General features: G+C 37.7%; 1 protein-coding gene across 3 annotated transcripts; it reads left to right on the forward strand.

The window, feature by feature from the left end:
- Nucleotides 1-4,068: 4,068 nt before the first annotated feature.
- Nucleotides 4,069-11,424, forward strand: LOC111321030 (uncharacterized). Of its 3 annotated transcripts, XR_015998718.1 has the most exons (10): nt 4,071-4,902; nt 5,636-5,748; nt 5,890-5,926; nt 6,230-6,298; nt 6,397-6,512; nt 6,664-6,700; nt 7,471-7,568; nt 7,928-7,976; nt 8,299-8,372; nt 10,731-11,424. XR_015998718.1 is itself a non-coding variant. In XM_022923799.2 (9 exons), the coding sequence occupies exons 1-9, from the start codon at nt 4,864-4,866 to the stop codon at nt 8,308-8,310; spliced, it is 570 nt and encodes a 189-aa protein (XP_022779534.1). In that variant the 5' UTR covers nt 4,072-4,863; the 3' UTR covers nt 8,311-10,710. The 3 variants fall into 3 exon arrangements, 2 of the variants coding, with proteins under 2 accessions (XP_022779535.1, XP_022779534.1); XM_022923799.2 differs by lacking the exon at nt 10,731-11,424 and having other exon boundaries at nt 4,072-4,902; nt 8,299-10,710; XM_022923800.2 differs by lacking the exons at nt 6,230-6,298; nt 10,731-11,424 and having other exon boundaries at nt 4,069-4,902; nt 8,299-10,710.
- The last annotated feature ends 297 nt before the right edge of the window (nt 11,425-11,721 follow it).

The raw sequence follows: 11,721 nt of genomic DNA on the forward strand, positions 1-11,721 counted from the left end.
CCATGAAGTCATAAGGATATCATGTGCCCTCCCTGTTCTCTTTAAGAAATTAAGAAAACTGGCACTTACCCAGACCCTGGAATATTTTTTGTCCATTTGAACATCCCACGCACCAAATGGTAAGCTGTTTGTAAACATTTTTTCCCACACCTTGCAAAATATTCAAAGGATAATTAAAACAATAAGCTCCATTTGTTACTCGAAGCTCACACTTTTCCTCAAGGTTTGCTCCATGAATTATCTTGGAACAGATAATGTCTGTGGATCAGTATCTGTGCATATCTAAGGACCAAATAGAGGCTGTTCATTCATTAAATTTTCTACTCAGAATAAATTGCATTTCTAGTGTTCTGATCTGTTCACTCAACTCAGTTTATCAGCTCATATTCTGAATCACCTTATATGACTTAAAATATCCAAATGTTTAGGATTAAATGAAATTTTATTAAACAATTATTCCATTTGCCCTTGCTGGATGCAGTATTGGTGATGAACCATAACCAATGCACACCATGGAATAGTTGTTAATTAATCAGACCTTTCTAAACATTATTTCGAAGCTTTTGGGGACGAAAAAATTCAAATTTCAGTCTGGTTTTGTGAATTTTGGGAAAGATTCCATATTATCCCATACAATAACTATGCATTTCATTTCATAAAGACTAAATATAAAGGTTTCTTTAATTTGCAACACTCTTTTATATGCATAGTTATTGTATGGGGTTATAAGAAAATCTTGCCCAATTTTGTACAGTTTATTTTTCAAACACCGGATTGTAAGTTGATGAGGCAAAGATTTCGGCTGATGCGGGATCAATTTTCGTTTTCTACGTGTAAACAACGGATACAAGCGCTTCGACCGATCGATACCTTCCAACATCAATCCGTTCATGCGCAAAACTTCACAATATTTGATCTTAAACTCGGCTCGATTTTGAAGCTATATTTTAACAAACTACTTACTTGAAAAGAGTGCAGCATCATTGACCATCATTACGTGGTTAAGGCAGGATAAACAGATCTTATCCCCTCAACATGCCCGCCATGTTACAGAAAATATCGCAGGCGTTCTTCTGCAAGCTGAGGGAGACTAGAAACAAACTTCCGTTGTGCCGCGTCCGATGTGCCCACTCCGCGGTGCCTACTCTTCCTAATTGAAATAAACTGAATCCTGAACCAAACTTGAGATGGTCAATCTTAGAGACCAAACAAGTCACGACTCTGAAAATGTTCTCTTAAAAAGAGAAAAAAGGAAAGAAAAAAGAACAAAGAAAAAAAGAAATGAAAAATGCTAATTATGCTAGCGGCGCTATTTATAAAGAGCAAAAATTATGTTCGTTTATGGCAAAAATTTTATGGCGCGGTGGCCTTCTGGTTAGTGCGCTCGACTCCGTATCGAGTGGTACGGGTTCGAGCCCTGCCCTGGCTGGGGACATTGTGTTGTGCCCTTGGGCAAGACACTTCACTCTCGCAGTGCCTCTCTTCACCCAGGAGAATAAGTGGGTAAACGCGAATTTAACGCTGGGGGTAACCCTGCGATGGACGGGCAACCCTAAAACCAGGAAACCGGAAACCGAAACCAGAATCCGGAATCCGGAATCCGGAAACCGGTCTTGTACACATATACTGATTTAAGTTGTAATCTGGTGGACGGAAAATTTGAGAAAATACTTGCTCAGGTTTAGTTCGTAATATTTCAGCTTATAGCTAAGGATGCTGGTCGAGTGGTTGAACTGTTTTACGAAACCTTAAGTGTGTAATGAGACTTGACAGTGAGCACAACCCACTACAAGTTATTTTTCAAACATTCGCAATTGAAGGTTTTCTTTTTCATGAGAGTGTTCATGCCTCGATCCTCCATCTTAGTTTAAAAACAGAATCCAGGCCCATGCGAACCTAAACAGACCATTTCTCGCTACCACTGGTACCAAGGATTTAGATTACTTGGGCAGGACAGGGCGGAAAGCAAAAGGATGACTTGTTACCCCTTAACCAGTTATTAATAGAAATGCCCCTTCTCTATGACATTTGCTGACTTGTTGTGTATCTACTGGGCACGAAGGCCAAGTTATACCTCTAGCAAATTGCATGCAGATCACTTAACTACGAGGCAGTTACAAGCAATCGCACTTTAGTCGTTTTTCGGGTACTTAGAATCAAATTATGATGCACAATACTCTAGGTTGGTATATCCATAGCCCTCACAAGAATTAACGGTCGCCTATTAACTGAAATGCCGCGAATCCTTTTTATCAAAAGAGCTGTGCTTTGATGCCATTTTTTATTGACCTTTTTATATTTCCAGGAGAAAAATTTGCAACTTAACTTTAGTGTATTTGAAAAACTTCGTTTTTTCTTTATTTTTGGATTCCGGATTCCGGTTTCCCGATTTTAGGGTTGCCCCGATGGACTAGCAATGCATCCAGGGAGGGAGTAAAAATACTCCTAGTCGCTTCATGCTATGGAAACCGGATTTAAGCACCGGCCCGATGGGCCACTTGGCTCGTAAACAGGCTTTACCTACCTCTGGCAAAAAGTAGGCAAGCATAATCTTTAAGGGCCCACGTAGTAAACACACTAAGTCGCTGAAATGAAACTCCCTGTATCTGTTTTCAGAAGTTTCCCTATTTTTAGTTAAACAGCGTTTCTGATTGATTTCATCATTCACCTACAAGTTAGTACTTTTCTAACATCTCTAAGATGTATTAGAAAATTTCGTCTCTAGCTTCCGCATATTCCGTCAATGACTAAGTATTTAGCCGAGGACAACAATTTTGTGAGTAATACTCATTTGAATCTTGTTTACTTTGCCATAACTTTTGTTTCAGGCACAATTTAAGGTGCATCCTTTTTCCTCATGATTTCATAAAAAAAAATTGAGCGAAAATGGGTTAAAATCTTCATTCACTAGACAACATTTTAAATCTTCGAAGACATAATTTCTAAATACCTCTCTGGACGAGATAATATCGACGTGATGATTCCAGCTTAAATCGTGGCTACTGAATATACCCAGATCTTTTTCAACAGCACCAGGCTCCAACTTAGTTCCTTTTTGTGAAATTGTCGCAATTTAAATCTTATTTTGGGAATGACCAAGCGAGATGCAGCGTCTTTGAACAGTATTCGGGATCGATGTTGAAATAGCAGACGTCGAAATCAAAATATATTTTCTGACCATTAAAGACCAGTGAGAAGCTCCTGACAGTCTAGATTTTAGTTGTTGGATGTTTAGCTGTGGGTGACTACCGTCGCGCGTTCAAAGGTAATATACATATCTTATTAAGCAAGCGCGAGGGCCGCACTGGGAGAATATCGGCCCTCGGTCTTGAGAGTACACACATATTCCTCATTAATTCAGAGACTAATGAGATTGCACTACTGCATTCAAATTTTTGGTGGTTTTACAGCAATATGACTACGGACACCAAAGAATAAGTTGATTCAAAATACAATAAAGATTGAGAGACGCAGCTGGGTGGTCTTGGAACAAACCTAAAGAAATTTATACAAGATAAACAGATTCACCCTTAACTGTCCGTGATGTCTAATTGACATAATTCCGTCCAAGTTATCACGTTACGGTTGACCAACAATTAACTATGACAATGAAAATTGTTCAAGTGATGAGGGCTTGTGCACGTAATGAAATTCATTTCAAAACACTTGATCAGAAAAGGTAAAATGATCAAGAAATGTTTTTCATTATTAATAAGAGTTACGAATCTACTGGTATCATCAGAATTAAGGCCGTAGTAATGCTGATGCTCGTGAAAAGTGTTTCCCAGTTAACTAGTTTTTGACGTTAAAATCGCTTTAAGTCTTTCCGTTTACTTGACCACGCTAATAGCCCAAAGGCAGTGTATAGATTGCACACCGTCGTGTTTGACGGCCGCAAACCGGAAACGTGTCTTGACAAGTTTGAATAAGCAAAACAAAGGAATAATCTTGCCCGAAATACTTCGCTGACGAATTATAATGGATTAAAAGACAAGGATATTATTGACGACAGCGAGGTTGGCTTGACGACAGAGACGGAAAAACAATTAGGCTGCTGTTTTGGGGAAAGGTCATTGAAGGGTGAATCACATGACCGTTGGGACGCTTAGATATGAAAGGTATTCATTGGATATATTTAGAATAAAGCTTCGACATTCATGAAGCCCAGCTTTTGTTAAAAGTCATTTCAGAGGCATGTGGCATTTCGAAAAACACAGAATTCACACCATCATAATGAAAGGGAATCCCATGAAACATCTGAAAGAGAGATTAAGAGTTCAAGAGAAGTTGGATGAACACAGAGCAAATGAGGCAAAGAGATTCAGTCAACTCTCAAATTTGCCACAGAAAGTCACAAGACAAGAGAAGGCCGATGGATACCATCTCAAGTCTAAGACTACCTTTGAGGTGGGGTAAAGGATGTGATAAATACACAGGACAAGTCAATGGAAGATTGGATGAAGTAGTGAATATATGAGACAAGGATATTTACAATGAAGCCATTACTACATGAAGAGGATCACGATAACCCCCCCCCTACCCCCAGGTCTGGTTCCCCCTTCTTGTTGCCCCGCGTGGCTTAGTAAGCCGCATCCGGGGCCGGTATTCTTCCCTGAATAGGCTGTTTAAAGCTAAACAGGAAAGGGAACGGAAACGACCAAAACACGGACCAAGCAAAGTCTTATGAGATGCTGAGTGCACCGTCTTTAAAAACGCCTGACTCAGTTCTACCGAATCATTTTTTATATTAAACGAGAAAATTAGTCATTTCGACGACGCAAAACTTCGAGAAGGACAAAAAAAGGAGCGAGAAGGAGAAGGGCGCCGAAACCGACTTCATATCACAACAACAACACCGTGACGATGATACCCGTTAGCCATTCAGAAGTACCAAGTTTCGGGGCAAGTAACAGTTTAATCCTGCACTATTAGAGTAAAGTGCAAAGCACAGGAGAAGGGGAATCCAAGTTATCGCAGATTTTAAGCGAGATAAGAATCGTGCGCCTCGTTCAACTGGCAGCCTATTCACTTCACATAATGAAAACGTTTGATATAGAATTCGGAGGATAACCTGAGTGAGTAGTTATTTGCGTGCTCAAGGACCTTCTTGGTGTACTTCGAATGCGAGACCATGTCTATGAACAGCATATTTGAGTAAAGCCAAAATATTTTGATACAAATACCATTACTCTTTGATACAACTCATTCCACAAGGAGCTACTCGGATATTTGAGACAATTAAACCTATCTAAAATTAGTTCTGTGTCATTTTCAAAAACTGCACAAGGAAGGACATCTGACAACTTGTACATTAATTCAATAGCTCATTCGACCATTTGATTTTATCATTTATTTACTTTCCTGCTGGGCAGCAAACAGGTCGAAGACTAGCCTGGGCGCCAACATTTAAATTGTCATTAAGTTGTGCGCAATTTATTATTCTATTTTTTCCCCACAAAACGGGATAAAGTTAAATAAGCAATTTACTTTAGTCGACTTCTTACAAAAGTAGCTGAAAGACTGTATATAATTTGGTGTATGTACCGGGTTCCATATAAAATAAATGAAGTGCAAATATCAATTAAATAGCCAACAAAAAAAGCAAATATTTTTTTTTCTTCTTACTTCTTATCAGTTGGACTCAGAAAATATGATTCAGCTAGATAGAGCTGTTTGCAAGACAATGTCCCCACTGATGAAGTACTTGGTCGCGAAATCTTTAGAGGAAGTTGGATACCAGGCCAGGAGGTAGTTAAAAAAACATTTAGCTACAAAAATGGCTTTATTTTAAGAATCAGCAGAGACCGTTTTGAGATTGAATGCAAAAACCACGCTTACAACTCACACAACACAAATTCACTTCAGAACTGTTTTAATTACTCTTGCCAGGGAAGAGATTCCTGAAAAATGGAGACATCTTAAATGGGTAAGTGTTCTTGTAAGTAGTTTAGGTGTATTACTACTCCATTAAAAAACGCAGAGCTAAATTCATTTCACCCTGAAAAACTTTTCCATTCCATAAATGATAACTTAAAACGAGTGTTCGCATAGGTGTAGGTGTGCTGGTTACGATGCCTGAAACCGATTAAAGAGAAAAATAAGCACGCTCAAATCTCAACTCTTCCATTGAACAATTTCGTGGGACTTTAACCATACAAATTTTGTATGTTATGGAAGTTAAAAATTTCAGCTTCAATAATGTTCAACTTGTTCTCCTCAACATTGGTAGGAAAATCCTGGTGAAGAAGAGTTTTATTTAGTCACTGCATGCCTTCGACACCAAAACAGAATGCTCCAAGTAAGTGCTTAGATAAAACTTTTAATCTTTCGATTAGCACAAGAAATTGAACAGGCAGAAGACAAAAAATAATTTTTTCTCAACATTATTTTCTGCAGGAAGATTATCGCCAAGGAAGAGAGGCTTTCACACGCAAGAATTTAATAAATCTCGCACAACACCTTTGGGAGTATTTACTTTTAAACAATTCAACAAGAGTGAGAACATTTTCAAGGTAAATAAATATTTGTGCTCTGGATGGTCTGGAAGGCGAGTGAAGAGTTCAAAGAATATATGTTGAGAAGTTGTATACAAAGTGCTGGAAGAAAAGTTAGCTTATGATCTATTTCTATGGTAACAGTGTACTATTTTCTCTCTTATCGCAGTATGTATAATGACAGAGGATGGACACAGTATTCAATGGTAAGTAGAGCCAAAAGTAATGAAAATAACCATCACTAATAAAGATAAAATGGGGCATAAAATTACTATTAATTAATAAGATACACCCTTTTTTCAGTCATAAGCAGAGAAAAGACATGATAGTCATAGTCATGGGCTTTTGAAATGCCCTCTCTTTTCCCTAACGAACGTTAACTTTCCTTGACCGATTGAATCCACATAAACGAATCCACATAATGGCCTCCAATCTCCTATAAAAAAAAAACATCTTTTCCACCGATAAATTTATGCTTTCTGCAAGTCGCACATAGTGTACATGAGTTTTTTATTCCTTGAAGTAACATAAGAAAAGGATTGATTTTCTTAGACATCCAGCACCGGCTTGTTTTTCAATTTCATTAAACAATATTAACCAATCCAACGCCTTTCGTGCCTTTGAAAAGTACCGAAAAAGTTAAATTTTAGAAAATTCTGGTCAGGAATCTGTCAACTGTACTAAACAATGTACACGACATCACAGAGGTTAAGTGCCCTCAATTTTCGTCAAGAAGAGGGCCAAGAAGAGACGAAAAACTTCATATCTCATTTAATTTTCACTTCTTTCATTAACTCTTACAAAGAAGTCAATTTTCCCTAACTCAAAGGGAGATTTCCTGACTTTTCCCGACTACCATCAAAAGAAACGAGAACTTAGTCATCAGTTACTTCACTAAATCAGGACTAGAACTTGGAAAACTTGTTTAGCACCACGAAAATTGATTTTTTGCAATGTCATCCTGTCCAATTTACAGCAACATGTCACAACGTTTGAGCAACGAGTACAAATGCTACTGCAATTCATTAAGGTGTTCACATCCAAGTCGAAACCACGGGCCACACAGCTAACAAGGTAATTAACATAATTTAATTAATGGATGGGGAAATTAGAAACATTTCCACCAAATAAAAATCACCTGAACATCATCCATGTTTCGACCTCTTCAAATACATAAGTGTGAACTCTTTTGCAATAGAATACAGGACTTCCATAACGTATCCTCACCATTCCGCACTCTCTCCGGCCACTTAAACTGACTCCTTTACATACGGGGTTCAGCTTTCTTTTACCTAACACCATTAAGCAATCTCAGAGGCTTAGATATGTACCAAGAATTGCAGGAACCCTACTTTCTCCTTTGTAAATACGATAGTCTGTCGTAATGCAACATCATAACCTCACTTCTACATTTTTTTTTTCGGTTTCTTCAGATTCACTAATATGGACCTGGAAGAATTTGGGATTCTACCTCAACATACGGTGAGTTCATTGTTACTGATAGATAAAAACAAATAGACTCAACCTGCTGTAATATAGTGTTAAGTACGTCAGTAAGTAGTTTGGCTACTTTCCCCACTACAAATAATGAGACTTGTCAGATTCCAAACAATAATCTCTCATCAACCTATCAAACGTCTTGGTAAATTCATGGTGAGTTTGGCGCATCGCAGGTTTGCGTGAGCATCAAGGACAAGGAAAAACAATTTTGAAGCTCATTTCTGTCGTAATTGCAGTAAACTGTAACCTATTCTAGAACAGCATACTGAGAAATGGGTAAAACTTCTATTTGTTTGATCCACAGGAATCGTTGTAGTAGACTGCTACATTGGAATATTGCAGCAGATGAATGTGAAGGGGTGAAAAGAGAGATTTCAAGTAATATGATTTATCGTATGTAAAAAAAAAATCTTTGTAACCCATTCTTTACATCGGAATAGTCCATACGATTTCCCATTCCAGGGCCGATTGATTTTAGACTGGTAACTAATGTATAGAACAAGCTGTGCGGTAACAGTTGTATCGTTGAGGGCATTTCACATAGAGTTTTATATATAAAAAATAATAGGGCCAATTATTTAAAATGGCAAACAAGTGAAATGTCCAGACATTCGTAGAACACTTCGACCGATAGGTTGAGAACTGCCAACGTTTTTTGGACAAAAGATGAGGTAGCTGTGACCCCTTAACATCAAATTATCAAAAACTTGTCTTCCACTTCATCTATTACCAAAAAGATATTCACATTTCTTACAAGTGTGCTTACATTTGTGATTTCAGTTAATATGATAGCAATTGTTATATGCTCTTAGTTCATTTCAAAAGGATGGCATTTAAGATGTTAGAGGTTTTACAAGTCACCCTAGCAGCAGCCTCACCATTGTTGGAAAATGTCCTAATCTATTGAAAAATTTTTAAGTTAAGTAATAATCAAAGAATTTCAAAGCGAAGCCAATTATTTTATTATCAGAAAATCAGTTAAGAACAAGTGTGGCTCTCTATTTTTATGCTCCTCGTATAGTTACATGTATTTGTCTACAAAGCAAATATTTCATTTTGCTTCAATCAATCAATCAATACTTTATTTACCCACGTAGCGTCAAGGAGCTCATAAAGCTCGTTCAAAATACGTACGTGCCTCTAAGATTAAGAATCTGAAAAAAACCTTATACATACTGACAAAACCTAATTGATTAGAAATTAAAATAACTAACAATTAATATTAAAATTTAAGTTTGTACAATAAAATTCAAAGTCACTTTAATACAGGTATAAAATGGTGAAGCAATAGCTTAAATAATTTAAAATTAAAATTAAAAATTAAGTTTGTACAATGAAATTGAGAGTCACTTAAATACAAGTATAAAATTGAGAAGCAGCTAAAGTTTCAATGTACTCAATAGCTTCTTAAAAAGGTTGATATCATTGGCCAGTTTTACACTTGTAGGTAATCCATTCCACAGCTGCGCACACATTTAAGTGAAAGATTTTTTCATAAAATTTAAATTAAATTTAGGTGCGCACAAATTAATGCCGGTTCCTCTCAGGTTGTACATAGTTTCCCTAAAACTAAAAAAATCTCTGATGTATTTGGGACCGTCGTTATGCAAACATTTATATAACAGAGTAAGGGATTGTTGTTTCCTTCTCTGGTCTAACGTTTCCATATTCAAGATTCGCAGCAATTCATCATAAAGGGTAGCCTTGAGATAACCTAGCAGTGATCTAAGAATATAATAGTTGGCATCTTCTAGCCGATTCGCTTGCACTTTCCCCAATCCAAGAAAGAGGGGGCAACAGTATTCAAAATGAGGGAGAATGAAAGTTTTATAGAGCCTTAACATAACATTGTCAGGGACAAAACGCCTGATTCTCCTAAGTGCGCCACTTTTAGCGTATATCTTTTGAAGCTGTTTAGTAATGTGATCCTTGAAAGATAGCATGCTATCAAGTTCAACGCCAAGTATTTTGATAGATGGCAGTGTCTCAATGACAGAGCTATGTATGGCCAGGTCGTAACTGTACTTACAGGGACCAATGTGTACTGCTTGCGTCTGTGTTGATCACCAGATGATTCTCTCGATTTTAGTCTCAGCGATAAATAAAATGTCAAACATGTTCCTTCTGAGCATCTCTTTCGTTTCATCTATTTTGTTTATCAGGCTGTTAATATTTAAATAAGCAATTTTAAGATTGAACTTATAGTATTCCCTTATGTTGGCCTGGTACCAAGCGAGAGAATCTAACCCATCTTCGCTAACTTCGCTAAATGTAGACGAGTTGCAAGCTTCATCATCGAAAGGATCGAATATAATTGGCGAAGCAGAGAGAACACTTGTATCCATAAGGTCTTCCGGAGCCAGTTGCGAAAGAGAACAGAGAGAACATACCCAGTCCAGATCCGGATGGTCTAAGTCACTAAAGTTACTAAAGCCACTTAAATTTTTAATATAAATACAAAGCGTAATAAAGGTCACTTCCGCTTCATTGATTAATTAAGCTATGACAAGCCTACTACCTTAAATGACGTAAGAGAACAACTCTGAAGGGGTTTGAGGTCCCCTTTTTGTTCGAATCAGTATGATCAATGATTATGTGGACGCATACGCACGATACGTTACACTCTAAAACGAAAATGTAAGTAAGAAAGTAATTTAAAAACTTTTCTGTGCTGGGTTTTGTATAAAATGAATTAAAAAAAGGTATGATTTGGAAAGGATATCTCTTTATTTGCAGCTACTCATTTCAGTTACCTAGAACTGGGCGACGACTTCAGCCCGAAGCTTCATTGACGCTAAAGGATCATTCATAGACCAACGCCTTTCGCCTTTGCTATAGACGTTTCTATCGACGAGGGACTCGATTAAAAATTTGGAAAAAAATGCCTGACTGCCCCATCTCCCATCACTTAACTGCGACTAAATTTTCATGGCAATCTGAGTCTTTTTATGGTGTTTTAGGATTTCCTCGGCTACAGGTAACCACCAACCACTATGTGATATGGCTTTTGGCCGAACACTATTCTCCTTTGGATTATCCAAATCAATTACCATCCAATTACATGAAACTGACTTGCTCACTAAGAAACCGCTTTACAGTGGGGCCTAACACGTACACTCTTCAGTGTCTTGTTATTTTCCATAATAGATGGCAAACACCACAGCGAACATTATTGAATTATGGATGCTCTTCGGAGGTTGCTGAGCACTAAAGAAGCGTAAGAGTCACTCGAGGCAATAGCCGAGAGCGACTCATCGCTTCTTTCGTGATTAGCAACCTCCCAAGTGCATCCATAACTTCATAGTGCTGGTTGTGGTGTTTACCATTTCTTTTAGAACACAACAGTGATACATTGTAGCAAAAGTGATACATTGTAGCAAAAGAGTTCCCTTTTAGTTAAAAAAAGCTTACGTGACCAGAAACAACAAGATCGCGAAAACTAGTCTTTGCATTTACTCACTTCAGCAGCGTACTCCCATGGGCAAATGGTGGACACTGAATTGACCAATCAGAGCGCGCACTTTACTTTGGTTATGTTGTCATTCGATTTGAAAGCAAGAGTTCTGAGTTACGAGGAATCCGTGAAGTCGTTCATTTTGATTTAACCTCTTTAAACAGAACAATCTGCAGTCGCTCCTGATCAGCATACTCGTTAATACCTTCCTATTCGTTGTTTGGACCGCCTTGATTCGTACAGTAGTAGTTTCGAAACAAAAGTGCTTTCCAG

This window comes from Stylophora pistillata, chromosome 3 (assembly GCF_964205215.1).
Source record: "Stylophora pistillata chromosome 3, jaStyPist1.2, whole genome shotgun sequence".
Taxonomy (NCBI): Eukaryota; Metazoa; Cnidaria; class Anthozoa; order Scleractinia; family Pocilloporidae; genus Stylophora; species Stylophora pistillata.